Raw genomic sequence first — 27479 nt, forward strand, 5'->3', positions numbered from 1 at the left:
CCCTCCTCTCCCTGTGTGCAAAAAATGATGTCTACCTAAAAGTGCCTGAAGGAAGATTTCAGAAGAATATCAAATGAGTCACTCATATTACAAAAAAACTTTCTTCTCTTTTCTAAATCATATTCTGTCAGCATGAAATTACCTGTCAGCATTCCCAGAAAAATGACCATATTAGGATTTACCTGTCGGCAAGCGGCAGCAGATTTACCTGTCGGCAAGCGGCAGCAGTCATAACACAAATAGAATGTTTAGAATTATTTGCAAAGGAATAGTAAACAAATCTAAGACTATAATAATGCTCTTTGTCAATCTGTTGAGTATCATGTGCAACTTTGGTCATCAAAAAGGATGGACCATTCGGGTCTTTATCTGCCGTCATCTACTATGTTACTATGTTACAACCCAAAAAATATAATCCAAGTGCAGAGAAAGGCAAGAAAAATAATAGAATCAATGTAATGTTTCCTTTAAGAGGAAAAGCTCAACAGATTAGGGATCTTCACGTTGGCGAAGGCAGAGGGGAGAAAGGGCAGAAGTTTAGAAAATCACAAGTGATGTAGAACAAGTTAATAAGAAATGGTTATTTTATGAAACAGCACTAGTTCTAGAAGATATTACATGAAACTAACTAGAGGCAGATTTAATTCAAATTTGGAAAAAAAACAACTTTTTTTTCAGTCAGCATAACAATTATGTTAGTTTGTTGGCAGAAGATAAGGCTAGTAGTATAACATAACATAACATTATACTTATCTTATTATTATTATATATTATTATTATGTCTTGTTAAAATGTTTATTTTATTTTTATTTTTCCTCTAACTCTACTTTTCACTTCTCTATTACCCTCCAGGTACTTTAGTTAGATTGTGAGCCTTCGGGACAGTAAGGGAATTTTTCAAGTACCTTTCTTATTTCTAATCTTAATGTATATTTTCTGTAAACCGCTTAGAACCTAACGGATGTAGCGGTATATAAGAAATAAATTACATTACATTACATTACATTACATTATAGACCGCATTACCAAAAAGTTCTACGCGGTTTACAAAAGATTATAAACATTAAACATAATCCTATATTTGAATGAGTCAGCTAGTCAGGTATTTGGAGAAAAGATAGGTTTATAGCTGTTTTCTAAAATGTCTGTAAGAAACAGCTGTTGAGCAACAATGATCGAAATTCTTTTTCATGAAAAGCTGCCTGAGATGCTAAAGAGTGATTTAGGAATTTCTTGCTTTTACAACCTTTTACAGAAGGGAAATTGAACAGAGCGTGAGTTTTTCTACTGCATTTGTGCGTAGTTATGGAAAAACTATTAGCCAGATAAGTAGTATAGTTGTGTTTAAGAAAGGTTTGGCCAAGTTTCTGCAGTTTTAGCTAGAAAGATTTGGGTCTGGTTGTGTGAGAGAGGGAATGAATTGTCCTATTAGATTCTGCTGGGTTTTCCCATTTGACCCAGACTGGTAGATAGGATGCTGGGCTAAATGGACCATTGGATTGTTTGAATATGGCAATCTCTTCAGTGCAGAGGTGAAAATTAGATGCCTCACGGTGGAAGATAAATTATTCATGGGCGCGGTACTGACAAAAGTTCTAAATGATCAGCTAAGTGTGTGACTCAGAACTTTGCCTTAGGAATGGAACATAATTCCCTGTCTAGTCTTGATTTTAGCATTTTAGATGTTAAGAAATGAGTTTGCTGGTGTGAAGCTAAGTTTATCTCACCTAGGATTTGTTTTGGGTGAGATGTGGTCCCTTTCTGGAGAAAAGGTAGTTTTCAGCTTTCAACACAAATGAGAAAAATGTCATATACGCTTAGAGCGGCGCACATTTCAGGCAGCGGCAGAAGTTTTAATGGTTACTTTTTCTTGAATGCATCAGATTGAAACATAGAAATAAGCTTTGAAGACTGAATATCCACACAAATATTAACTCGTCATAAATTCAGACTCCCGAGGCAGGCCCACTTAGGGCCGAAACACGATCGTGTCGAGTCTTTTCATTCAATAAACGAGATTGAACACCAATCAGTCACCTTCGTTGTTTGCCTTCTGATAAAATGCTGCACAGCTATGTATACATTACATTAGAGATTTCTATGCCGCCATTGCCTTGTGGTTCAAGGCGGATTACAAAAGAATTACAAAAAAGGTATTACATGAAGAAGATATCTGGTAATTTTTAGGGGAGATACAGAGTAGATGAGGTTGCTTTGGGGAATCGGGATGATATTAGGGAGTGGTATTGGGGAGTGGGAAGGAGCTTGCGGTATTGAGTCGTTTGCAGAAATTTCTTGAAGAGTAGAGTCTTATTTCTTTTCTGAATGTTTTGTAGTCTGGGGTCATAATCAGTTGTCGAATTTTGCTGCTTGTGTGGCTAGGAGGCCATCATATAGTTTGATTGGAGGGTACGTGAATGGAGTGTGGATTTTCCTATGTCTAGTTTTCCCATCTTTCAAAAATCCAGTAACGTAATTGATCCAACACCATAAAGTCATATTTGTAAATTGATGCAGAACAAAATGTTTTCAATATAAGTGCAGCTGATGGAATTCTTGTCTTTTGAGGAAAGACTAAAGAAGTTGGGGATCTTCAGCTTGGAAAAGAGACTGAGGGGGGAGGGGGGAATATGATTGAGGTCTGCAAAATCCTGAATGGTGTAGAGTGAATCGATTTTTCGCCCTTTGCAAAAGTATAAAAACCAGGGAACACTCAATGAAATTACATGGGAATACTTTTAAAACAAACAGGAGGAAATATTTTTTTTACTCAAAGAATAGTTAAGTTCTGAACCTCGTAGCTGGGCTTAAGAAAAGTTTGGACAAGTTCCTGGAGGAAAAGACATAGGGCTCCTTTTACTAAGGTGCGCTAGCGTTTTTAGCGCACGCGGGAAATTACCGCGCACTATGCTTCTAGAACTAACGCCAGCACAATGCTGGCATTAAGGTCTAGCGTGTGTGGCAATTCCGCGCGTTAAAGCCCTAGTAAAAGGCGCCCATGGTCTTCTATTGAGACAGCTATGGTGGAAGCCACTGCTTGCCCTGGATCAGTAGCTAGGAATGTTGCTACTGTTTGGCTTTTTACCAGGTACTGTGACCTGAATTGGCCACTGTTGGAAGCAGGAGACTGGGCTAGTTGGACCATCATTGATCTGACCCAGTATGGCTGTTCTTATTTTTATGATGATTCTTTGCTATTAAAAAAGTTGAGGTCCATCAGCATATCTTTTATCCCAGAGAGTGCAAATTGATGTATTACATTTTCACCTCTGATGTAGCTGTGGTTAGTGCAATGGCCTAAGAACCTATGGGACTGGGTTTGATTCCCATCGCAGCTCCTTATGACTCTAGGCAAGACGCTTAACCCTCCATTGCCCTATGTACAAAATAAGTACCTGTATATAATTAGTGCCTGTATATAATATGTAAACTGCTTTGATTATAACCATAGGCAAGTCCCATTCCCATTAGCAAATTATGTATGGAATGCTGTTTGATATCTATCTATCTATCTCTATGTTCTTTCAGCTATACTATAGATATATAGAAGGCGTTTGATTATGGTGGTATAGAAAAATAAAGTTATTATTATTATTATGTATAGACAGACTTTATGGTAGATAAGTATTTTATAATAAATATGTCTTCTTTTCAAATGATTATACATCTTGGAACTCTAGATATATTACGAATTCTCAGAAAGATGAAAGACAAACCGCATTAGCTTTGCCTGCAGTAATATTTGATAGTCTAACAGTGGAACTCTGTTCAAATCTGAACACCAATGATATAAAGTGCTTGCCGAGAACAAGTCGGGAAACTATGCTGCTCTGGCTGGATTTGTTTCAGCACAAATGAGACGTATTAAGCGACGTTAAGAGGTTTGGGCACAATTCAGATGCAATTGAACGATATGCGTTATCGAGACTTCCTTCTATAATTTGGGAAGAAGAACAGTGAGGGTGGAACCATTTTTCTGACACTCTCCTATGTCTACCGAAGAATGCTGAGAAAACTTGAAGGAAGCAAAAGAGTATTTTTTTCCTAAGAAAAGCTTGATGCAGGTTGAGGAAATGGAAATCCATGAGGCAAAATTGTTTGGACATGGATCAAGTAATACCAAACCAGCAGTAGGAAATATTATTATTTTCTATTTTATTTACTGTATTTATTAGTCACCCAATCCTTAATAGTAGGTTCTAAGCGACATACAATTACACTCTGATAAGGGTGGTATATTTAGATATCTTTAATACCATGTACGAATATATAAAAATGGCATTTTGATGTTTTACAATGTCTATTTACTTATTTTCTTGCAGAATTTCCTTTCTGTACAAGTTATGCTTGATTATATTGAAAATTCAATAAATATATATAGAAATATATAAAAATGGCATGTACGTATATATAAAATAATGTGCATAGTTATATACAGGAAGTAGTTTTTTAAACAGGTTCTCTGTTTATTAACCAAATAGGTGCATAGTCAAGTGGTATATTTACATAACTTCTAGATTTCTGGAAAAAAATGACATGTATATATTTAATGTCCTTAACAGATATCCATAGATCAGATGAGGAACCTGTGATGGAGGAAGAGAGTATAAATGAGTCAGACTCCGCAGTGACACTAGAGTTAACTGCGGTTACAGATGAACTCGGTAGAACAAAATTGCCATCAAAAGAAAGCATAAAGGAAGTACCCCATATGGAGCTGGGTTTGGTTAGTGAGCCTTTCGACAACGCACAGCTTCACATGTCTAAGGAAAAGTGTGCAGTGCCAATTTTTGATTGGGTGGGTGTGGATATTTTGCATATTTAAGAAAGACAGAAGCAGGAGCTCTGTGCTATAGAAAAACACAGTTGATGCTTTAAACAACTACCCCTCTTTTACAAAACCGTAGCACGGTTTTTAGCGCTGGCCACGGAGTTGTTACCGCTGTGGCAGGCATGAAAAACCACTATGGTTTTGTAAAAAAAAAGGGGGGGGGGTGTATATGAATAACTTTACTAGTGACATATCAACTTATAAGCGATATAGTGTTACATAGGACTGAAAAAAGATAAATGCATCATTGAACAGGCTGAATAAATATAATAATTAAGTGGAAAGCATATATGTTCTAGTGGAATGATTAGTAGTAGTAGAATTAATCCATGAAATACCTACTGCAGATCAAAATATAGCAGAGAGCCAAGACGAATCAGTTGGTGCTCTTTCTGACATTAAAACCACATTGTCCATCACTGGTCAGGACCTGTGAAATCAGAGAGAATGCTGTAGACTCATAAATTGTTCAATGTATCAACTTGTGGGTTAAATGAGTGAGAACAAGCATCATAGTTCAGACAAGCAGCAGTACCTTTTGCCTCTGGTTTTAGAATTTTTGTAGTGTAGCCACGATTATTAATTAGTATATCGCAATTGATGTGCTCTCTGTAAACAACAGATTTGTACACACATTTTTTAACTGCCCAAAGGCTTAAACTAGCCTTCCCCTCTCCACGCGGCATCCACTATTCAGGCAAACTGGGAAAATCCCTTCTCTTCAAAATCACAGGTCTTTGGAACGACCTCACCACCCCGCTGCGGAACCTGAGCTCCCTTCAGTTATTCCGCAAACAACTGAAAACCTGGCTTTTCAGCAAATTGTAGCTCTATCCTTCCCCCCCTTTCTCTCCCCCCTTCTACACATAAGTTCATGTAATCCTTTTTCTTCTTCTCTACCCACTATTTTAAGTTCTTGTAAACCGTGTCGAGCTCCATTCTCATGGAGATGATGCGGTATATAAACTTAAGGTTTAGATTAGATTAGATTAGAATTGACGGGCTGAGCAAACCAATCTCCAGTCTTGCCCCTCAAACTTTCAATTGCGGATGCTGTGCTGGGCAAAATATTGGCCCATCCAATTCTACTGCCTATGAATATTACTATGTAATATGTCTGTCAGACTACTGCTTGAGTTGTAATTGTGAGTGGGTACAAACTTACCACACATTGTTGACAAGGTCTGAGCTTCTCCCTTCCTTAAATTCTGCCTAGATCAGTGATTCCCAAACTTGGTCCTAGAGGTACCCCAAACAGTTAGGTTCTCAGGATATATATAATGAATATTAATGAAAGTTATTTGCATGCACCACCTTCGCTGCATGTAGGTCTTTCTCATGAATATTCATTGCAGATATCCTGAAAACCTGTCTGGCTGGGGTGCCTCTAAGACCAGGTTTGGGCTGAGCCACTGTCCTAGATTATATTGCATGGAGGGTTAAGAACAGAATCATGACTAAAGATGGCAGGTCTTCTACAGGTATCCCATGATGCAACGTTATGTTATGTGGTATGCATTACTTGTACGATACCACACTAAAGGATTTTTATTATAGATGAGCTGCCTAAATATTTTATTTTCAATATTCCAGAATTTTCACTGATCTTGTCCTGGGATATTTCAGGTTATACACTTTCCTGTCTGGGGTATGAGAGACCGGGAAATGGTACCTTAAACCAAAAACTCAATGCCTGACTACTGTCTCCCGTGAAGACAAGAACATATATTAATAAAAGATTTACATATGAATACAAAATATGCACAACTTAAATTGAGCCATTCTAAATATTTTGAGGTCAATACTCAATTTTCTTTTCAAAATTTGGGGGCAGTATATGCATAACTTTTGGCCAGGCATCTTAATGTCCAGCTGAACAGAGCCATGAGTTGTTCCAGGTATAAAGTTATGCTGATAAGTCCCGATTGTGTTTAGGTCGCCTAAAAAATCAGTGCCACCTAGTGCGTTACTAAGCGCGACTCTATTAAAGGTACACTGTACAGAATCACACTTAGTGCCACCTATACCCCCCTCATTCCAGAGTTTCCTTTCTAGTGCTGCCCAATTCACGATTTGAATTGGTTCACCGATTCACTTCGGGTGAATCGATTTGAATTGATTTAAAAAAAAAAGAAAAAATCGGCCTCCCGATTCAATAATACCCTCCCCCTTGCCCCCTAAAGCAGGAGCAGCAGCGCTGCCTCTTTCTGGCCGGCCGCTGCCGCACCTACTTTAGAGGGCAAGGGGGGAGGGTCATTCAGGAAGTGCTGGTGTCCGGGTTCCCCCCTGGTCTCCTGCTGGTGTTCGGATTCCCCTCTGGCATCCCGCTGGTGTCCGGCATCCCTCCTGGCCTTCTGCGCACCATTTACCTAATATCAGTAGCCTGCAGACTCACAGAGAAGATCGCGGTGCTAATGATCTTACAAGTTGCCATAGGTCTTTGGAGCTGTTTCCTCTGCCGCAGTCCCACATCTCCTCTGAAGTCAGAGGCAAGATCGCGGCAGAGGAAACAGTCCCAAAGACATATGGTTACTTGCAAGATCGCTAGCACCGTGAGCTTCTCTGCAAGTCTGCAGGCTACTGATATTAGGTAAATGGTGTGCAGGAGTCCAGGGGGAACATACAGGCCTTCCGGGGGAATGGGGTGCGCAGTCCTTCGGGGGGGGGGGGTACAGGCATTCAGGGGAGACAGGCAGGCCTTAATGGGTGGGATGCAAGCCTTCAAAGGGGGGGCGACAGGCCTTCAGGGATGGTGGCACAGGCCTTCAGGGTGGGGTGCAGGCCTTCAAGGGGAGGCGACCTTCGGGGGAGAGGGCTCTGGTGTAGAAATACACGGAGGGAGAGAGGAAAGGGGGGGTTCAAAGAGACATGCATACGCCGGACTTTGGAGGGGGGGAAGAAATAATGGATCTAAAAACAAAGGAGAGGGAGAGAGATGGTGGACAATGGGATTTAGGGAGGTAGGAACAGAAAGGGAGAGAAGTTGGACACAAGGGATGGTGTGGAGGGGGATAGAGATACTGGATAGGAGGGTAGTTGGGAAAAGAAAGGGAGATATGCTGGACCCGTAATGGACTGGCCACCCAGACATGGCAACAGAGCAGTGGGGCACCTTAGAGGACACTGCTATGAATGTCATATAAAGGGTAAGATAAGGGTGAGTCCCCCAAAACCCACTATACCCACCTGTCTACAACCCCACTAGCCTTTATGGCTGCAGGTGGTACCTATATTACATTATATTACATTACGGATTTCTATTCCGCCTATACCTTGCAGTTCAAGGCGGATTACAAAAGATTTGACTAGACATTTCCAGTGATGAACACATTACAGAAGGTTTGACTGGACATTTTCCAGTGAAGATACAATTTTTTTTTTTTTTTTTTTTAAAGGGGGAATAGCTGGATAGAAATCTAGGGGATCTTACGGGTTGGATAGTAAACTGACAGTGCTGAACTGTGTGATATTAACAAATGGAATACAGTTAGAGTAGGCAAGATTACAATCTATTTTAGGGGTCTGTTTACTTGAAAGGTGTTTAGGTGGAATATTTGGGGGAGAATTATCTGGCGGTAGGTGAATTCTGTGGAGGTAGGTGAATTAGCTGGAGGTAGGTGAAGAGGGTTTAAGATATTTGGATGAATTTTTTGAAAAGCAGGGTTTTGATTTCTTTACGGAATGTTTTGAAGTCGTCCGATGTTGTCAGCAGGTTGGAGATGGAATGGTTGAGTTTTGCTGCTTGTGTTGCCAAAAGGTTGTCAAACATTTTCTTGCGTTGTGTGCCTTTGAGTGGGGGGAAGGCAAAAGGGTTCGGGGTTCTTCTGTGTCTATATGGCAGTAGAGTAGGGTATTTTCCACCATGAATGTTGTGGTTAGAGTGGCTCCTCTCTATGGTTCACTAGCTCACCCACCAGGCTACTTAAGACACCTTAAGCAGCTCTACCAGGCTTTCCTATACCAGTTGCTGATGTTCTGGAGACAGGCATGTATGTTTGTATTCTGATCTTTGTGGGTGTGAGGGGGGTCAGTGAGCCTTGGGGGAGTGTGGGGATGTCTTTACTTGATGCATGCAGTGGTCATCTGGTCTGTTTGGGCAACTTAGACCCATCTAAATCGGGTCTAGTTCTAAAAGTATAAGTTCCATCCAGGATGTCTTGCAAAATGTTTGATTATCATAGCAAGCCGTCCATGTCTAACCCACCCTTGAGATTGCCCAAAGCCCGCCCATAATACGCCTCAACCACGCCCATCTTGTGCTCTGAACATACAGAGGCTGGAACACCTCGCTAGATGTATAGAAAGACGGTTTTGATTATTAGCACTTGGACGTCCTGGAGATTAGGACGTCCAGGTCCTGAGTTAGGCAGGTTTTTGGACATCTAGATGTCTATGTCTATGTTATATGAATGTTCTACTATGCTGTTTTAATGTGTATAATAATAATAATAATAATTTTATTCTTATATACTGCCATACCCAGCGAGTTCTAGGCGGTTTACATCTGTTAATTAAGATCCGCGATGACACGCAGATTTACAAACATTTTATCAGAAATGCAAGCAGCAATAAGGGAGAGGATAGAAGGTAAGGTAGAGAAAGGGAGATCAAGAAGGAAGGAGAAGAGCAATAAGAGGGGGGATGAGGATTTATTGCTAGAGTAGGGGGGATTAAGGGTCCAGATGAGACACCTATGATGATGTATCATATCAACAGAAACATAACAGTAACAGAAATATGAAGACAGATAAAGACATTATGGCCTACCTAATTTGCTGTTATATGAATGTTTACTTTGCTGCCTATTAAATTTCACTTTTATTGTGCAGATGTATCAGATTTCTATTACTTGAATATTCTATTCTATTGTTTTAATGCATATAATACTAAACCCATATCATGTTATTGCTATTAGTATAATTTAGGGACCACATAAGCATAAGCACATAAGCAGTGCCTCCGCTGGATCAGACCAGAGGTCCATCATACCCAGCAGTCCGCACACGCGGAGGCCCATCAGGTCCAGGACCTGTGTAGTAGTCCTCTATCCATACTCTTCTATCCCCTTTTCTTCAGAAAGTTGCCCAATCCCTTCTTGAACCCCAATACTGTACTAGAAACGCCTTCACCGGATCAGACTTTAGGTCCATCTATTCCGGCGACCCGCACACGCGGAGGCCAAGCCAGGTGCTCCCAGATGGAGACCCTGATTACCCATATCCCTTAATGTGATTTGCAAGGAGGTGTGCATCCAACTTACGCTTGAAACCCAGAATGGTAGTCTCTGTCACCACCTCCTCTGGGAGAGCATTCCAAGCGTCCACCACTCGCTGTGTGAAACAGAACTTCCTGACATTTGCCCTGAGCCTGCTGCCCCTCAGCCTCAGTCCATGACCTCTTGTCTGTGTCACTTTTGACAATGTGAACAACGATGTTTCTTGCTCAATTTTATCGAATCCATTCCGTATTTTAAAAGTCTCAATCATATCTCCTCGCAGTCTCCTCCACCCGAGGGTGAACAGTCCCAGTCCTTCGAGGCGTTCTTTGTAGCTCAAATTTTCCATACCTTTTACTAGCTTCGTGGCTCGCCTCTGCACCCTTTCCAGCAGGGTTATATCCTTTTTTAAGTATGGAGACCAGTGTTGGACACAGTATTCCAAGTGTGTTCTGATCATTGCTCTGTAAAGCGGCATTATAACGGCCGCCGATCTACTCGTGATCCCCTTCTTTATCATACCTAACATTCTGTTAACTTACTTTTGCCGCCGCCGCACATTGAGCTTCATTTGCTAACAGAATTAGTGCACGCTAAATGCTGCATGTCCTTTTTATGTCTATGGGACAAATGACAGCATATACTAATGTCCATTAGCATGCACTAAGTTTTATAAAAGGGCCTCTTGATTTGGCTTGTTTCAAATATATTTCACTGTTCTGTGTATTTGTTATTTTCATGTAATGCACCTAGGCAAAAAAAATCCACACAGAACTTACACACTAAATGGTGAAACCTTGTCCAGGACCACGATAGAACGTGATTTAGGAGTGATCATTAGCGATGATATGAAGGCTGCCAATAAGGTGGAGAAGGCTTCGTCCAGGGCAAGACAAATGATGGGCTGCATCCGTAGGGGTTTTGTCAGCAGAAAACCTGAAGTCATAATGCCACTGTACAGATCCATGGTGAGACCTCATCTCGAGTATTGTGTTCAATTCTGGAGACCACACTACCGGAAAGATGTGTTGAGAATTGAATCGGTTCAGCGAATGGCTACCAAGATGGTCTTGGGGCTCAGGGATCTCACGTATGAAGAAAGACTAAAAAAACTGCGGATGTACTCACTGGAGGAGCGAAGAGAGAGGGGGGACATGATTGAGACCTTTAAGTATATCACGGGGCGTATAGAGATGAAAGATGATATCTTTAGTCTTACAGGGCCCTCGATTACCAGAGGACACTCGCTGAAAATCAGGGGAGGGAAATTTCAAGGTGATGCTAGAAAGTACTTCTTCACCGAGAGGGTGGTCGATCATTGGAACGAGCTGCCTCAGCAGGTGATTGAGGCCAACAGCGTGTCAGATTTTAAGAGAAAATGGGATATTCACATGGGATCAATAGGGGAGTAAAAGTCAGGGTCATTGGCATGGGCAGACTCGATGGGCTATAGCCCTTTTCTGCCGTCAATTTCTATGTTTCTATGTAAGTTGTCTATGTCAAGCTATGTCTATTTGAACACTACATTGGGTCAATTTCTTCGTAAACTTTATTTAAGTAAGATTGCACAAATAATCTAATCTTAACCTATTTAAGGTTTTTATGTACTGCATTTTTGGTCTTTCAGAGGAAACTCAATTCAGTTTACAACAATAAAAATGCATAATTAAATATACATTTTAAATGCATAAACAAACAAAGGTCAATGCATTCAAAAGTATGGAAAACAAGATCAAGAGTGCATGATTCAAACCCACACATCCTTTACAGTCCAAAATAGTATCCCTCCTAACACATTATAATGTAATGTAATTCCAGCTTACGCCTTTCAGCAGGAAAAACTCACACCCAACATTTGACACTAGGACTCTACTGTGCTATACAAGTGGTGATATGCTACCAGTCTGCAGAGATGTGGCTAATTACATACATTACCTATTAATACACCTACGTGCCTTAATGAGATACAAATACAGCTGTAAAACAAGAAAAACATAATCAAACAATCCATATTTTGTGTTTTTCCTTTTCTTGCAGGCAAAAACAAATGGCAAGCTCGAAAAGCTGCTGGAAATCAGTGGAGATGCTCCTACACCCGACACCTATGACTTTGACCTCATTGTTATTGGAGGCGGATCTGGGGGCCTGGCAGCTGCCAAGGTACAGTATCTATAAGGAATTTCAATCCATATGGTACAAGTAGAAATAGATATGATGGACCCAGAACTATCTTTTTGTTTTTCAGTATTCAGCAAAAAAAAAAAAAAAAATCATAAACAATCCACTTGTTACAGAAATATAGGCCAAAAGGAAATTTTTTCTAATCAAATATACAAAGGACAGTCATTAAAGGACTCGTTTTCAAAGCACTTAGACACACACAATACTATACTTTGTGGGCCTGATTCTATAAACATTGCCTAACTGTGCCTAACATGTAGGCGCCGGTTGGCGTAGTTGTTAATTGACTGCTGCTAGGCACCACTTACAGAATCATGCTCTTGTGGAAAGTGCCGGTACATTAAGCTCGGATTTTCCTGACCTAGTTTACTGGCACCTAACACAGAAGACTAGTGACGCCTAAGTCAACCACGCCTATTCTCTGCCCCTAACCACAACCACCTTCTAGGTAGGCATCATTAAGTGCCAGTAGGCACCTCGACTTAGGCATTGCTAGGTGCCACATGGTATTACGCGTGCAACCCTAATTCTTTTTTTTAAACTTGGTTTTTAATGGTGTGATCAATTATCATGCCAATTTAAAAAAAAATTTCATCCAAGTTAGCAGCACCTAACCTGGGCACTATTTATAGAATCGGGCCATTTGTGTCTAATGGCTTCTTTTACTAAGGTGCGCTATTTTAGCATGCGCTAACCACACGCTAAATGCTAACGCGTGCATGTTAGTCTAGCGGTTAGCATTAGCAGGTAGCACGTGGGTAAATTTAGCACACGCTAAAGTTTCAAGTTCAAGTTTCAAGTTTAATTTTATTTGATGTATCGCTTATTACAAACTAAGCGATTAACAAAGTATAACAATCATCGTTAAATTATATAATATTGAACACTAAAGGGGTAAAATGACAGTATTATAATATTTCTTTAACTAAAAGGAATTTGACACACAAAACAATATTGACAGACTATGACACATATGGAATGAACATAAGGATTTAAAGTTACAAAAATATTTTCCCTAAAAAGGGAGAAAGAGAGGTCTGAAAGGGGAGGGAAAAAAACAATGGGGAGGGATTGAAGGTTCTCAGATAGAAATTGGCAATGAAGTGAGTTTAGAGGTCAAAAGAAATTTTAAAAAGAAATGTTTTTAAATTAGTAAAACAGGGGGTAAGTGTTTTGAAAATGAGCCTTTAAGTCACATTAGACCCCAATCATAGGGGGCAATTACCCACTGTTATGGAGTAAAAAAATAAGGATAATTAAAAAGAAAAGGCCATAAACTTGAAATGACAGATCAGTAACGATATGAGAGCTCCCATTTTTCGTATGTACCTCACAGTCTCTTTATTTAGAATAACTGTGTGTTTACCTAAGGAGTCCTTTTACTAAACTGAGGTAAGCACTAGCGTGCCCTTATTGTACATTGAAAAGGATTACCGTGGGACGTACACTGGCATACCACAGTAAATTTGTCTTTTTGCATGTCTACACCATGCACTAAAAAAATATTTAGCGGTACAGAATGGAAATTATAACAATTTTATTAAAATATGGGAGCCATTAACATCTTTTTGTCATGATTAAATGCCATTTTTCTATTAATTATACACCATTTAGTATTGGGTGGGGGGAGGATTTCAAGTATATGATCTTATAATGAATAATGGGCTTTGAGGGAGGGTGGGGAGAGGGTTACATTTGTATTTATAGGTTATAATGAGAAGACGTTCAAGTGCTCAGATTAATTGTGTTTATTATGAATTTTTGTACACTTGATGAAAGTTTAAAAATGAATAAAGAATTAAAAAAAAAAAAAATTTCCCAATTTTTCTTGAAAGGGATGTGTTTGGGAGGTGAAGAGTGGGTGTGACTGCTATGCAGCACACGGGGCATTGCCATGTGTTAACTGATTAGCATAGAGTTACTGTGTGAACCCTTACCGCCTACAAAATGGGTTGTGATAAGGGCTTGTGGTAAGATTTTTAATGGCCGCGCTCCAAGGAGCTGATTTTACAAATGGACATTCCGATTGTAGGTGTCCTATCACCGTCTCTCAGCCAATCGGGACACACGTTTGTAAAAAAAAATGCAGATGGGGAAGGATGCCTACATTGTAAGCGTATGTCGCGCGCCTACAGGGACACGTAGAGACACTTATAGATGCCCAAGGTGTGGCATGGGCCTGCTCTCCACCAGAAGTGGCCTTGGACATCTGTAAGCGTCACTGTGCGTCTGTAGGCGTGAGACAGACACCTTAAATGTAGGCCTGTAAAATTAACTTGTCCTTTTGATCTCTCTCTCCACAACAATGAATTTCCTGTCCTATTAATTCTCTTTCTTCCTCCCCTCTTAAAGTCAATTAAATTTGTTACCTTTGCTTAATCTCCTGTAAACCGCATTGAACTTCACAGCATTGCAGTATATAAGCTGTTATTATTATTATTATTATTACATTTAAGGCATTTGTTAGTAAAAGGAGGCACAATGCTCGATTAACACGCGATCGGTGGCTGCCGAAATCGGTGTCTTTTTAGAGAATCAGACTCCAAGTCTGCATTTAGCACATGGACATTAATTCAGGAAATAGTGGCCTTACTGTGCAGGAAAAACATATGTAAAGGCATGCTAATGGCCACTTTTGCCATGGCTTTAGTAAAAGGACCCCTAAGTTTCCTAAAGGGTATCAAGCCAGTTCAGATCACTTGTAACTTTAGTGAAGCCACAGCAAATTGTGATATCGTCAAGCATCCATTGGGTATTAATCATAACCATATGCAAATTTCTCAACCAAAGAAGGAGACTTAAGTATCATGACGTGTTGCTGTATTTCGATGTGTCAAAGTACCTTTATTTCATTCTGTAGCATTGTGACTTCAAATGCCACTACTCCTACTCGTGTTTTCAGTGGTTTTTTAAAAAAAAATCCTAGATTGTTCTTTATTCACTGAGAAAGGGAAAGCCTATAGCAGACAACTGGGAGAGGACTGTTATTACTCAGATAATTCAGGGATAATAAGAGGGTGTTACACTGTAAAATAATTCACCTAATAAGGGTGAAGTTGTAAAATTGGCAGCGGTTTGGAGTTACAAATAAATTAGTAGTCAGTCTGCATAGTCTGTAAGGGCCCAGATCTAACCCGCTATATACTATGTTGTATTTTTTATATTTCTTCTTATGGATTTCTTTTAGGAGGCTGCCAAGTATGATAAGAAGGTGCTGGTGCTAGATTATGTCACCCCAACTCCTCTCGGAACCAGATGGGGTAGGTCCATACAGAGTGATGAATCAGTACTTCCATCAGGCCTATGCAAATATAAGTCATTGTGTTTCATTATATGATTTGCTGGACCAGAATGACATTAAAAGCATACGGACGTTATTCATGGATGAAGCAGTCAGATTAAAGTGTCATGAGGGTGCAACAATTTCTCATCCTTTGCAGTAAAGTAGAAGAAGGCGACTGCCATTACTACAGCAGTCTCTAGTGGCCAAAGAGTAATACTAAGGAGTTCTAAGGCCAGTGAAATTTCATTGTTATTTGGGAATGCTGCCAAGTGGGAGGTGAGGATATAAGAAGGGGAAAAATAGAGGAGAGGGGATACAGAAAAAAAAAAAATAGAGATATTATGGACAAATTCACGCAGATGCTGTCATCCATTCTAAAATATACAGTGATATCTTTCTGGATTCAGATTTTTGAGAAAAGATATTTTGTTGTTACTTAAAGTTGTTTTTTTTTTCTTTTCTTCCAGGGCTTGGAGGCACTTGTGTAAATGTGGGTTGTATTCCTAAAAAACTGATGCACCAGACAGCTTTACTAGGACAAGCCCTGCAAGATTCACGCAAATATGGATGGAAGGTCGATGAAAGAGGTACTGTGTACAACAAATCATTTCCGAGTTGCTATCTAGAAAGAAGAAAATACTGTTTCTCATCAGCTATCTTGGCCTGTTCTCTGTATAATTTTCAAAGTGGCTTCTTGATGTGTAAAATAGGGACATTGGTGATTCTGAGGTGGTTTGTCTGTAGGGAACCTATGAATTTTCTGAATTTCCCGTGGATGGTAGAATATACGAGGGGCCGCTGAAAAGTTCTCAGCCAAACCAAGAAGAGAATGATGTTTAGCCATGAAACTTTCGAGTTATTCCACACTTTCATGACACTTTTTGTTTCATTTCATGTCATTGAAAAGAAAAGTGTGGAATAACTTCTAAGTTTCAAGGCTCCACATCATTCTTTTCTTAGCAGGGTTGAGAACTTTCAGTGGCTCCTTTTACTATCCCTCTGTAATCCATGGACAATATTAAGGATATAGTTGATCATATGTTCTTTTTTTTTGTTCTCTCTGATATGTTGATTAGTCAAAGGTGGTTTTCCCTATGCCTGTTTTCATTATCTTCTAATTTTGTTTTATGTTATAGGCTGTTTTTCTTTCATTATCCGCAGCATCCTCTCAAAGATGCTGGCACTTATTGAGCTTATTTTGCTCTTTTAAATGATCTAGTTGTTTAATTATTCTTCTTTTCCCCCCAAATCAGTGATTGAATGTCTTTAAAATCCTTGCTATGTTTTGCCTGGTCTAATTTGTTTTGCCTTTGCCACCTGCATATGAGGACATCCCTATGCACAACCTCAGCTATCTCTCCCTCTCTCGGCAAGTTCAAATTCTTGCAAGGAATTTGCTCTTTTAATTGTAGGTTTTCCCATTAGGGTTGCATTTCAGTATTATTTACTTTTGAGCAAGTCGCATAATTTCCAATAGTGTTGAATTAGCTTAGTTATTGGTTGAGACAAGAGAACTCTGGAAATCTGAAACCATCATGAAGCGTGTGCACTGATGATTCTCCCAATGAACTCCTTTTTTTATTCAGAAAAGTTATTTTCTCCTATTCATGATTTTTCAGTCTCTGGTTGGGCCAATGGCATTGAGATTTTATTATGGCAAAAATGGGCCGTTAATTATTCGAGATGAGTTAATATCTTGAGTTGTAAGGAGAACATTATTTCCACTGAGCGACAAACAAGTCACATGTTGCCAGTTATTTTTCTTAAATTTGATTTGATTTAACGTCTCTGACACATTTGGATTTTTTGGAAGGTTTTTTTTTTTGGCAATGATGAAAGAGTGTTCTAACCTTTCAGGTGAACAATGGCTTTGAAGCTCTTTGAGGCTTTTACCTTTCATATGTTTTTTTTAAATAAGTGCATTGCTTCTATTTTTGTTTTGGTTTCTATAGAGAACATTTATTAGTGTACTAGTATTTTAGCCTGTTACATTAACGGGTGCTAGAATATATGTCTGTCTGTATTTATTTCTGTCTCTCTCTCCCTCCCACTGTCTTTCTTTCTGTCTGTCTCTCTCCTTGGCCCCCTTTGTCTGTCTGTCTTTCTGTGTCTCTCCCTGCCCCTGTGTCTTTCTTCTTTTCTTTCTGTCTCCCTTCCTTCCGCTGTCTGTCTTCATTTCTCTCCCCCCACTTCCTTGTACAGCAGCATTCCCTCCCCCTTCATTTCCCTGTGCAGCAGCATTTCCCCCACCCTACTTCCCTATGCAGCAGCAGCATTTTGATCCCCCCCCACTTCCCTGTGCAGCAGCCACAGCAGCAGCATTCCCTCCCCCTCCATTTCCCTCCCCCCACACCACTTCCCTGTGCAGCAGCAGCATTTCCCCTACCCCCCCTTTCCCTTCCCGCGTTCTGGCCAGCTCCCTTAGTCCCTTAACGCCCCCCCTTCCCTTCCCGCGGTCCTGACAAACCTGCCGATTCCAGCAGCGTCTGCAGCACTCTATACACGCTGCTTCGGGGCCTTCTATTGCCCTGATTTACTCTGGCACGTCCCTGATGACATCATCAGAGACGCGGCAGAGCAAATCAGGACAGTAGAAGGCCCCGAAGCAGCGTGTTAGAGTGCTGCAGACGCTGCTGGAATCGGCAGGTTTGAAGTCGGGACCGTGGGAAGGGGGGGGGCGGCAAAGGACTAAGTGAGCTGGTCAGATGTCAGGAAGAGATGGGAGGGTCAGACCGCGAAGAAATTACTTACGGAGTGAGTGGGGAGCCGGCAAAGCGGCTGGAGTCTTTTTTTTGTCAGCGAGCCGCCACCGCAAGAAACTTTATTAAGTGAGCCAGCGAGACCGTGAATGCGGGGCCATTGTAAGCTCGCATATGCACTCTTGCCGGCCACGGACATATGGATCAGGGAACACGCCGGTAAGAGTGCGCATGCGCGGCTAGAGTTTTATTATATTAGATATGGGTTGCATTTTTAGTTCTCTGTAACTACCCAGTTGATTAGCAAGGAAAGCACTGGCATAGGCAGGACAGATTTTTTGATGGGACCTGAGATTAACTTGGGTGGGTATTAGGCAGTGCAGATGTTGACATCTCTTCCAGTTGTCTTCTCATTAGCTTGTGCCACTGCCATTGAATAGATAGGTCTGACTCCAAACTAAATGGGCTACAGCCCACTCAAACCCACCTGTGGCTGACATCTCTGGTGAAAAGTACAACAAACAGATCTATTAAAATTTATGTAATATTTTATAACCCAATGAGTCTGAGAACATTGCATCACATTCTACCCGTTCAAAAATGTTATTTTTTATCTAGATTGTTTGCATTTGAAGATATACTGTCATATATAGTTTACATTGTCACTTTGCTGGTTTTCTTCTTCAGGTTATACATTACATTACATTAGTGATTTCTATTCCGCCATTACCTTGCGGTTCAAGGCGGATTACATCCAAACTAAAACAATAGTATGATCATTGTTCTTTAAAAGGTAGTACCAAATTGCTTGTATAAATTAAAGATAACAGGATAAGCAGCTGAATGACCTCTTGTTTTTAACCCACACAGTGAATCACGATTGGGAGGTGATGACAGAAGAGGTCCAGAACTACATTGGATCACTGAACTGGAACTACCGAGTAGCTCTCCTGGAAAATAGGGTCAAATATGAGAATGGTTTCGGAGTTTTTGTTGGACCACACAGAATTAAGGTATGGTCATCCAGGCAGTTAACATTTTGCTCTTTCTTTTGAACTAAAAGAACTTCTCTTCACAGAAATAAAAGTCCCTGAAATAATATGACTTCATTACTTTAATTACAGTCAACCAATAAAATAGGAAAAGAGAAGTTTTTCACAGCTGAGCGATTTCTTATTGCCACGGGTGAAAGGCCTCGGTACTTAGGTATCCCTGGAGATAAAGAGTACTGCATTACCAGGTGAGATATATATTTAAAAGATGATTACTTGAAGACCACCTAACTTGTGGAAAAGATATGTGCCTAAATTACACTAGTTTTCTAAGAGAAAGTACAAGCTTGCTTTCCCTTTGAAAATTACCACTGACAGTCCCCACACATGTTTATATCTGCTATTTAGTTTACAGAAGTGTCTTGGCTTACTTTGCAGGCGTACAGGTATATTTTATGAAGTTTGTACAGAAAAACTTCTCTCTTCCAAACCCTGCCCCCAGGGACACCTCTACATAGCATGACTGAATTTGTGCATAGGCAGGCTATGTGGCCCTGATTTATAAACGGCATCTAACTCCTAGGCACCCTTTGGTACAGTTGTCAATGAACCGCTAGGTACTGTTTATAGAATCATGCCTAGCGATGCTTAAGCTTTCTTAGGTGCCGCTAGGCGTTAAAATCCTTAGTCACACTTCATTTAGGCCAGGGTTTTCTTAGCCTAAATGAGTGCTCCTAAGCCTAACTTGGTCCACGCCCAAACTCTGACCTCAGCCACTCAGCAAGCGGTGCGGGGGCAGGCCGGATGCCGAAGAGATCGTGGCTACCCTGCACTGCTGGAGACCAGAGCCGGGCGCCAGTGAGGGGGCTTCCGAAAAAGGTACTGAGGGTGGGGGGGGAGGGATGATTAAATTTTTTATTACATAGGCTGCCCAATTTAACTAGGCCGTGCCCCATACACGGGTTTGTAAAACCCATGTATAGGCCGCAGCCTATATGTGGGGAAATATATACAAAATCTATTTCTTCAACTACAGTGCAGTATTTCTGCTATTATTTCTGTGATATTGAGTTCTGATGTTTTCACTTTGCCAGTGATGACCTCTTCTCACTTCCCCACTGTCCGGGAAAGACCCTTGTGGTTGGAGCTTCGTATGTGGCACTGGAATGTGCAGGGTTTCTTGCTGGTCTGGGACTGGATGTCACTGTGATGGTGCGATCCATTCTTCTTAGAAACTTTGATCAACAAATGGCCAACAGGATTGGTGAATATATGGAAGAACATGGGGTGAAGTTTTTAAAGCAGTTTGTGCCAACCAAGGTAAGTTGAGAGTTTTGGAGATTTCTTGTTTAAAGAAGCATTCATAAATACAATAACATATTTAGATGAATTTCCAAGAGTAGTTAATTCCTACATTGGAAATATCCAATATGGCAGTCATTGTTCATATTTTCAATGCTCCTTTAGCTAGGGTAGATTCTTCCAGAATCCAACAAAGTTTTGTTGAACTGTTGTTCACGTTACCATCAACTGATTGTCGCCTTTCACCCCCTTCTCTCTTACAATAAGTGAAATTTTCACTCAGTAACAGCATGTAGATGATTTTTGAACGGACTTTGTATTTTGAGGCTGCATGCTTCCTGGAATTGAAGCCTTTTGTCCTCTATATTATTATTATTATATTATTTTACACTTATAGACTACTCTCCTTGAACAAAAATATAGTCCAAAGACATTTACAATAATAAATAACACGGTCAAATACATTGGCGAGATTTACTTTCAGTCCTTAAGGGCTGCATACAGGTTGGATTTACAGGCTGTCTCTAATGAATATGCATTAATAGATTTGTATACATTGGAGGCAGTATGAATGCAAATCTGTTTCATGCATATCATTAAGGTCATCCTGCCTCAAGACCTCCAATGAACACCATTGATATACTCAAATATATTAATGAAGTACAATACATTGATATGCATAATTTATAATACATTTTTCATAGTGTCCATAAACGGGGCAATTCTATAACTGGGTGCCTCCATTTGAGTTCTCTGAAGCCACACATTAGAAATCTGTTCTATAATGGAACCAAGATGCCTAGGTTTTAATATACCAACTGTAGAACTGAGCTTCTCCTCTTTCCTCCTAAACTCTCTGCTCCTCCTCCTCCTTTGTCCATCTCGGTAAATAATACTGTCATCGTTCCAGTCTCCTCTGCTCACAACTTTGGAGTCGTCTTCGATTCTGACCTCTCATTTTCTATGCACATCCAACTAACTGCTAAGACCTGTCGCTTATATCTCAAGTTTCAAGTTTATTGAAATTTTGATTTAAATGCAATATCCCCAAAATTCGCCCCTTCCTCTCTGCGCATACTACAGAGACCCTTGTTCACTCTCTCATAACCTCATGCTTAGATTACTGCAATCTACTTCTAACTGGTCTCCTGCAGTGCCGCCTCTGCCCCCTGCAATCTGTGCAAAACTCTGCTGCATGACTTATCTTCTATCAACCTTTCTACACGCTATGTTACTATGTTATGTTACTCATGTCACCCCTCACTTTAAATCACTTCACTGGCTCCCTATCCACCTTCACATACAGTTCAAGCTCCTATTTCTGACCTACAAGTGTGTTCATTCTGCTGTCCCTCAATATCTCTCCTCTCTTCTCTCTCCTTATAGACCTCCCGGAGAATTCCGTTCCTCAGATCAACTGATCTTAGCTGTACCCTTCTCTTCCACTGCTAATTCCAGACTTCGTTCCTTTCATCTAGCAGCCCCTTATGCCTGGAATAAATTACCCAAATTTGTCTGCCAAAGCCCCTTTCCTTACCTTCTTTAAAAGCAGACTGATAACCCATCTTTTTGATATAGCCTTCAAGTCATAACCCTGCGCCCCACTGCCCACCAACCTAGCCAGCAGATTAACTGTTCCCCTTAACTGTATCCATGACATCCTGTTTGTCTGTTTCGATTGTAAACTCTTTCAAGCAGGGACTGTCTTCTTCTTTGTGACTCTGTACAGTGCTGCATTTGTCTGGTAGCGCTATAGAAATAATTAACAGTAGTAGTAAGTGCGTGCATCTGAATGCAGCAAGGCCATGCATAAATTCTGTAAATTATGTGCATAAATGGGAGCCTCGGCTATGTTCTGCCTTATGCCTTGGCCCTTTGCAAATAAGTGCTATGTGAGTTAAGAGGATATTTGCAAAATAGTGCTGAGGCAGAGTTTGTGCATTGATGCACACACATGGGAAAAGGAGAATGGATAGGACTTGATAGACTGCCTTTCTGTGGTTACAATCAAAGTGGTTTACACATTATATAAAGGTACTTATTTTGTAGCTGGGGCAATGGAGGGTAACTTGCCCAAAGGAGCTACGGTAGGAAATGAACTCACTTCCTCAGGACCTCAGACCATTGCACTAACCCTTATGGTATTCCAACTTTTACACTTGTAATACACTTTCTAGAGTTGGCTCTTGGCAGTTGTCAAGGGTGATGAAAAAACATCAGTCAAGCAAACTTGGATATGGCATTATCTGGAAAGCAGCAACAACCATGATACTAGCCATGGAAGCCTAAGAGTAGGCTTTCTAAAGTTACTCGTATCCATTTCAAATAACAGAGACTATTACCCAGCAGTGTTCTTCAACCACCAGTCCATGGACCAGTGCCGGTTCACAGAAATTTCCTGTCGGTCCACAGGGCCAGCATGTGCATCAGGCCCAAAACAGTGTTCTTCAACCGCCGGTCCACAGTGCGATTGATGCGGCGTTATCTTTGAGCCAGCTCCCTCTTCCTAACTGATTCAGTGCACAAAGCCACGGGCAGTGGCTCCTACGGGCATCCTGCGCCTGAACCGGAAGCCTTCTCTCTGACGTTGCAACGTCAGAGGGAAGGCTTCCAGATGAGGCACAGGACATGCAAGGTGCAATTAGTACTATTAGGGGGGCGGGATCTGGGGTGGACATTGGGTAGAGATGGGTGGGGTCTGGCCCACGACTTAGCCCTGTGTTCTTCAACTGCCGGTCCACGGACCAATGGCGTCCATTATTTCTGCCGGTCCATAGGCGTAAAAAGGTTGAAAAACACTGACCTACAGCATAAAGTACTGTAGCTTACACAAATAGATGGCGTTTATGATGCATCCGACCCATTGTAGAATCCTCTGATATGTATTCTCTGGCATACAAGTCTAATTTCCTTCAGTGGTAGGCCCAGGTGCCAAAGTCCAGTGGTGGGAGGCAATAGCTTCACATTGTAGTGGCTGCAGATGAGTACAGGAAGTGCTTCTTTATTTTATATGGTTGCTCTTACCCTACTATTAGTTTACTGGCTTTTAGTGCCGTAGACAGATAATCAAGAAATAGTGGAGAGGAGAGGGGGCTTCCTATCATGTTGTACAGTTGGGCAGCTAGTAAAAACTGAGGTGGCTGAACAGGAAGAACCATGAGAGGATGAGGATGGGAAAGAAAGCCAAGACGGGAAGAGCAGCTAAAAGAAGGCAGAAGGGGGAGAGAGGAAAGAACAAAAGGGCAATGAGGAGGGAAGGAAGTGCAGATGAGGAAGAGGCTAGGGAGAAACAGCAGACAGTGTTGCTGCAGAGATGAGGAACTGTGTGACTCTGTGTAAGCACAGAGAGAAAAAAAAATCTGGGGATTTATGTAAAGGAAAGAAGGTACCTGAGAGAGGAAAAGGAGTATTACCGTTTGGGGAGGGACTGAAGAGGGCAGGTAGCACCTAGGAGAATAAATAGGGCGTAACTCTACATTTTCCGAAATTGCAGTGTGAGGTTTCATGTAGCTTTCCTGCGGCTAGGTGCTACCAAGGCAGGTCCCTTCCCATTGTCTTCTGCTTAATTTGTTAATAGTGCTTCCTGCAGAACAGGCTTATTTGTGCTCACGTAGCAATTTTTAACACCATTATATGAGTCAGAAAATGCAAAATGATTTTTTTTTTCACTGCTCCCTTGCTAATCTCACGGTGAGCATGTTATAGAAATTATAATGGTCCCCAACCGGGAACCAAAACATTGGCCCTTTCAAGAAAAGGTTTTGAAACTTGCGGTTAGAATAGAACCTTTAAAACATTTTCATTTAAAAAATGACTTACATTTTCCAGAAGGCTTTGAGATTTTTGGGTGCTAGTTAAAGAGCTTTGTGACCCAATCGTGCCTTCTTGTTTTCATTATCTGCTAGTTCCTCCTTTTCTCCCTTCATCTTTCAGTACCGGGATTCTGGTGCCATGAGCCTTCTTGCATAATTACATGGGGATTTTCCCCCTATATTTAATAGACCCCCCCCCCGTCTTTGTTGGTTTTTTGGGGGCATTATATTCAGGACTCCTTCCAGAACCTGGGACTTTAAATCCATCTACAACGTGTTACCTAGGGGCTATGAACATCGCCTTAATAGCACTAGACAACACACTAGGTAAAAGGCCCTCTGAGGAAATTAAGGAGGGAAAGAAAAACCATGCTGAGTTAGACCAAGATCTAGCCTCATGTTTCTGATAGCGGCCAATCCATGTCTCAGGTACCCAGCACTTCCCAAGAAATAGATCTGTTTCTCATACTTTGATGAGAAATAGTTCTCCCAGGTCTACTGGGATTGAACTGGGGACTCTCCATATAAAAGGGCACAGCCCTGCCACTGAACCAGAGCCCACAGAGTTGTATTTAAAGACCTCTTTTACAAAGCTGCAGTAACAATGCTGCCGTGGTAAATGGACTTCGGTGCATTTACTGCAGCACCATCGCAGCTTTGTAAAAGAGGCCCTAAGAGTGGAAATAATTTTGAGGGATTTTATTAAGCATGTTTCTGCAACCACATCTAACAATTATATTGACTTTTAGTCCTGAACATAATTATCAGCAAAAATAGTATCTAGTGGTTTTATCATTTTAACCACATCCAAATTTTTGTCAAATCCAATTTTTGAAATACTTTTTATAATTAAACTAAACTAAACTAAACCTTAGGTTTGTATACCGTGCCATCTCTGCGAGCGTAGAGCTCGGCACAGTTTACAGAGTTAGGATAGAAAGGAACTACAATGAAGGGTTATAGGAGAGGAACTAAGAAGATAGAGAGGGACAAGGGTACCAGAGAGTGGGAGGTGATTAGATTTTTGAAAAGAGCCAAGTTTTCAAGTGTTTGCGGAAGGATTGGAGGGAGCTTGAATTTCTGAGTAGGGATGTGAGGTTGTTCCAGAGTTCTGTGGTTCTAAAGGGGAGGGATGTTCCAAGTTTTCCTGCGCGGGATATTCCTTTTGTAGAGGGGAATGATAGTTTCAGTTTTTGGGAGGGTCTGGTGGAGTGGGGGTTTGAGGAGTTCCAAAAGAGTGGGATAACGGGAGGAAGGATGCCATGTAGGATCTTGAAGGCTAAGCAGGCACATTTAAAGAGGACTCTGGAGTGTACTGGAAGCCAGTGAAGCTTGGACAGGAGTGGGGAGACATGATCGAATTTGCCTTTTGCAAAAATAAGCCTAGCCGCGGCATTCTGAATTAGCTGAAGTCTATGGAGGTTTTTCTTAGTTATGCTTTTATAGATGGAGTTGCAGTAATCCAGTTTAGAGAGGATGGTGGATTGAACAAGGACGGCGAAGTTATTGCTCAGTGAAGTAGAGAGACTGTAGAAAGAACAATTACCAATGATAAGTAGATTGAAAATAAAGCCCATATAACAGTCATCCGTATATATTTCACTGATCCACAGCAAGTATGGGATTTTTGAAGATCTGTTATTTTAAAGTTGATTGTAGTTTGTATTTAGCATCAGTTTTTGAACTATTCTAGCCTTTGTTATCCATTTTTGGGTCCTCTTATTAATCTGCACTAAGAAATGGGCTTAGCATGCCTTAAATGAATCTTTCCCGCACACTTAAGGGGTCCTTATATCAAGCTGTGGTAGGGGGTTTAACGCACGTAATACTGCGCTAGCCGCTAACGCCTGCATTGAGCAGGCGTCAGTTTTTTAGCCGGCCGCGGGGGTTAGCACGTGATGAAATGTCCAACGCGCTAACCCCGCTAGTGCAGCTTGATGAAAGGAGCCCCGAGCTTTTTCCATTTTTTAATGGTTGTGCGCTAATGTAGCATTAATGTATTGCCAAAAAAAAAATATCATGAGAACCCTTACCACCGCCTGTTTAGGAGGTGGTAAGGGATCTCATGTTAACTGTGCTGATTAGAAGGCTTCATCTAAGGCAAGGCAGATGATGGGATGTATCAAGAGAAGTTTCGTCAGCAGGAAGCCTGAAGTCATAATGCCATTGTACAGAACCATGGTGAGACCTCATCTGGAATACTGTGTACAGTTCTGGAGGCCACATTACCGTAAAGATGTGCTCCGAGTCGACTCAGTTCAGCAGATGGCAACCAGGATGATCTCGGGCCTCAAGGGTCTCTCGTACGTAGAGAGACTAAACAAATTGCAGCTTTACACTCTAGAGGAACGTAGGGAGAGGGGAGACATGATTGAGACATTTAAATACATCACAGGACGTATTGAGGTGGAAGATGATATTTTCTTTCTCAAAGGACCCTCGGCCACAAGAGGGCATCCACTCAAACTCAGGGGCGGGAAATTTCATGGAGACACCAGGAAGTATTTCTTCACGGAAAGAGTGGTTGATCATTGGAACAAGCTTCCGATGCAGGTGATCGAGGCCAGCAGCGTGCCAGACTTTAAGAATAAATTGGATACCTATGTGGGATCCCTGCGAGGGCCGAGTTAAGGGTTTGGGCCACTAGGGCACAGACTTAAGGGGATGGGACAGTAGAGTGGGCAGACTTGATGGGCTATAGTCCTTTTCTGCTGTCATCTTTCTATGTTTCTATGAAAGTCTACTCTCTACCCATGCCATGCCCCCTCAAAAATAAAAATGACCCCTCCCCCCAAAAAAAAAAATTCCACTTAGCTCGCATATACTGCTTGCTATGTGCAAAATTACCGCAGACGTACTAGCGCCATTTTTTTGCTGCATTAGGCATGCCTTTAGCATCTAATGCAACTTAGGGCTCCTTTTACAAAGGTGCGCTAGCGGTTTTAGCGTGCGCTACATTGCCGCACGCGCTACACGCTAACTCCTCCTTAGAGCTTGCGTTGGTATTTTTTGTGTAGCGCGGGGTTAACGCGCACTAATCTTCAGTGCGCACTCAAAACGCTAGCGCACCTTTGTAAAAGGAGCCCTTGGTAAAAGGGCACCTTTGTGAACTCAAGTGATATACCTAAATATCTATAAATGGCATGTTCACAGTAGTTAATGTA

At 41.2% G+C, this 27479-nt stretch overlaps 1 protein-coding gene across 7 annotated transcripts in view; it reads left to right on the forward strand.

Annotated features, from left to right (window-relative positions):
- Positions 1-27479, forward strand: part of TXNRD1 (thioredoxin reductase 1) — a 119139-nt gene that overhangs the window by 61943 nt on the left and 29717 nt on the right. For 6 of the 7 annotated variants that reach the window (XM_033951472.1, XM_033951470.1, XM_033951475.1 and 3 more), the window contains 6 exons: positions 12084-12206; positions 15415-15487; positions 15978-16097; positions 19080-19222; positions 19334-19449; positions 20296-20521. In XM_033951472.1, the coding sequence (XP_033807363.1) occupies positions 12084-12206; positions 15415-15487; positions 15978-16097; positions 19080-19222; positions 19334-19449; positions 20296-20521 (801 nt within the window). Of the gene's footprint in view, positions 1-4562; positions 4799-12083; positions 12207-15414; positions 15488-15977; positions 16098-19079; positions 19223-19333; positions 19450-20295; positions 20522-27479 lie in introns of all 7 variants that reach the window. The other variant, XM_033951474.1, reaches the window with a different exon arrangement.

Source organism: Geotrypetes seraphini, chromosome 7 (assembly GCF_902459505.1).
Source record: "Geotrypetes seraphini chromosome 7, aGeoSer1.1, whole genome shotgun sequence".
NCBI classification, from domain to species: Eukaryota; Metazoa; Chordata; class Amphibia; order Gymnophiona; family Dermophiidae; genus Geotrypetes; species Geotrypetes seraphini.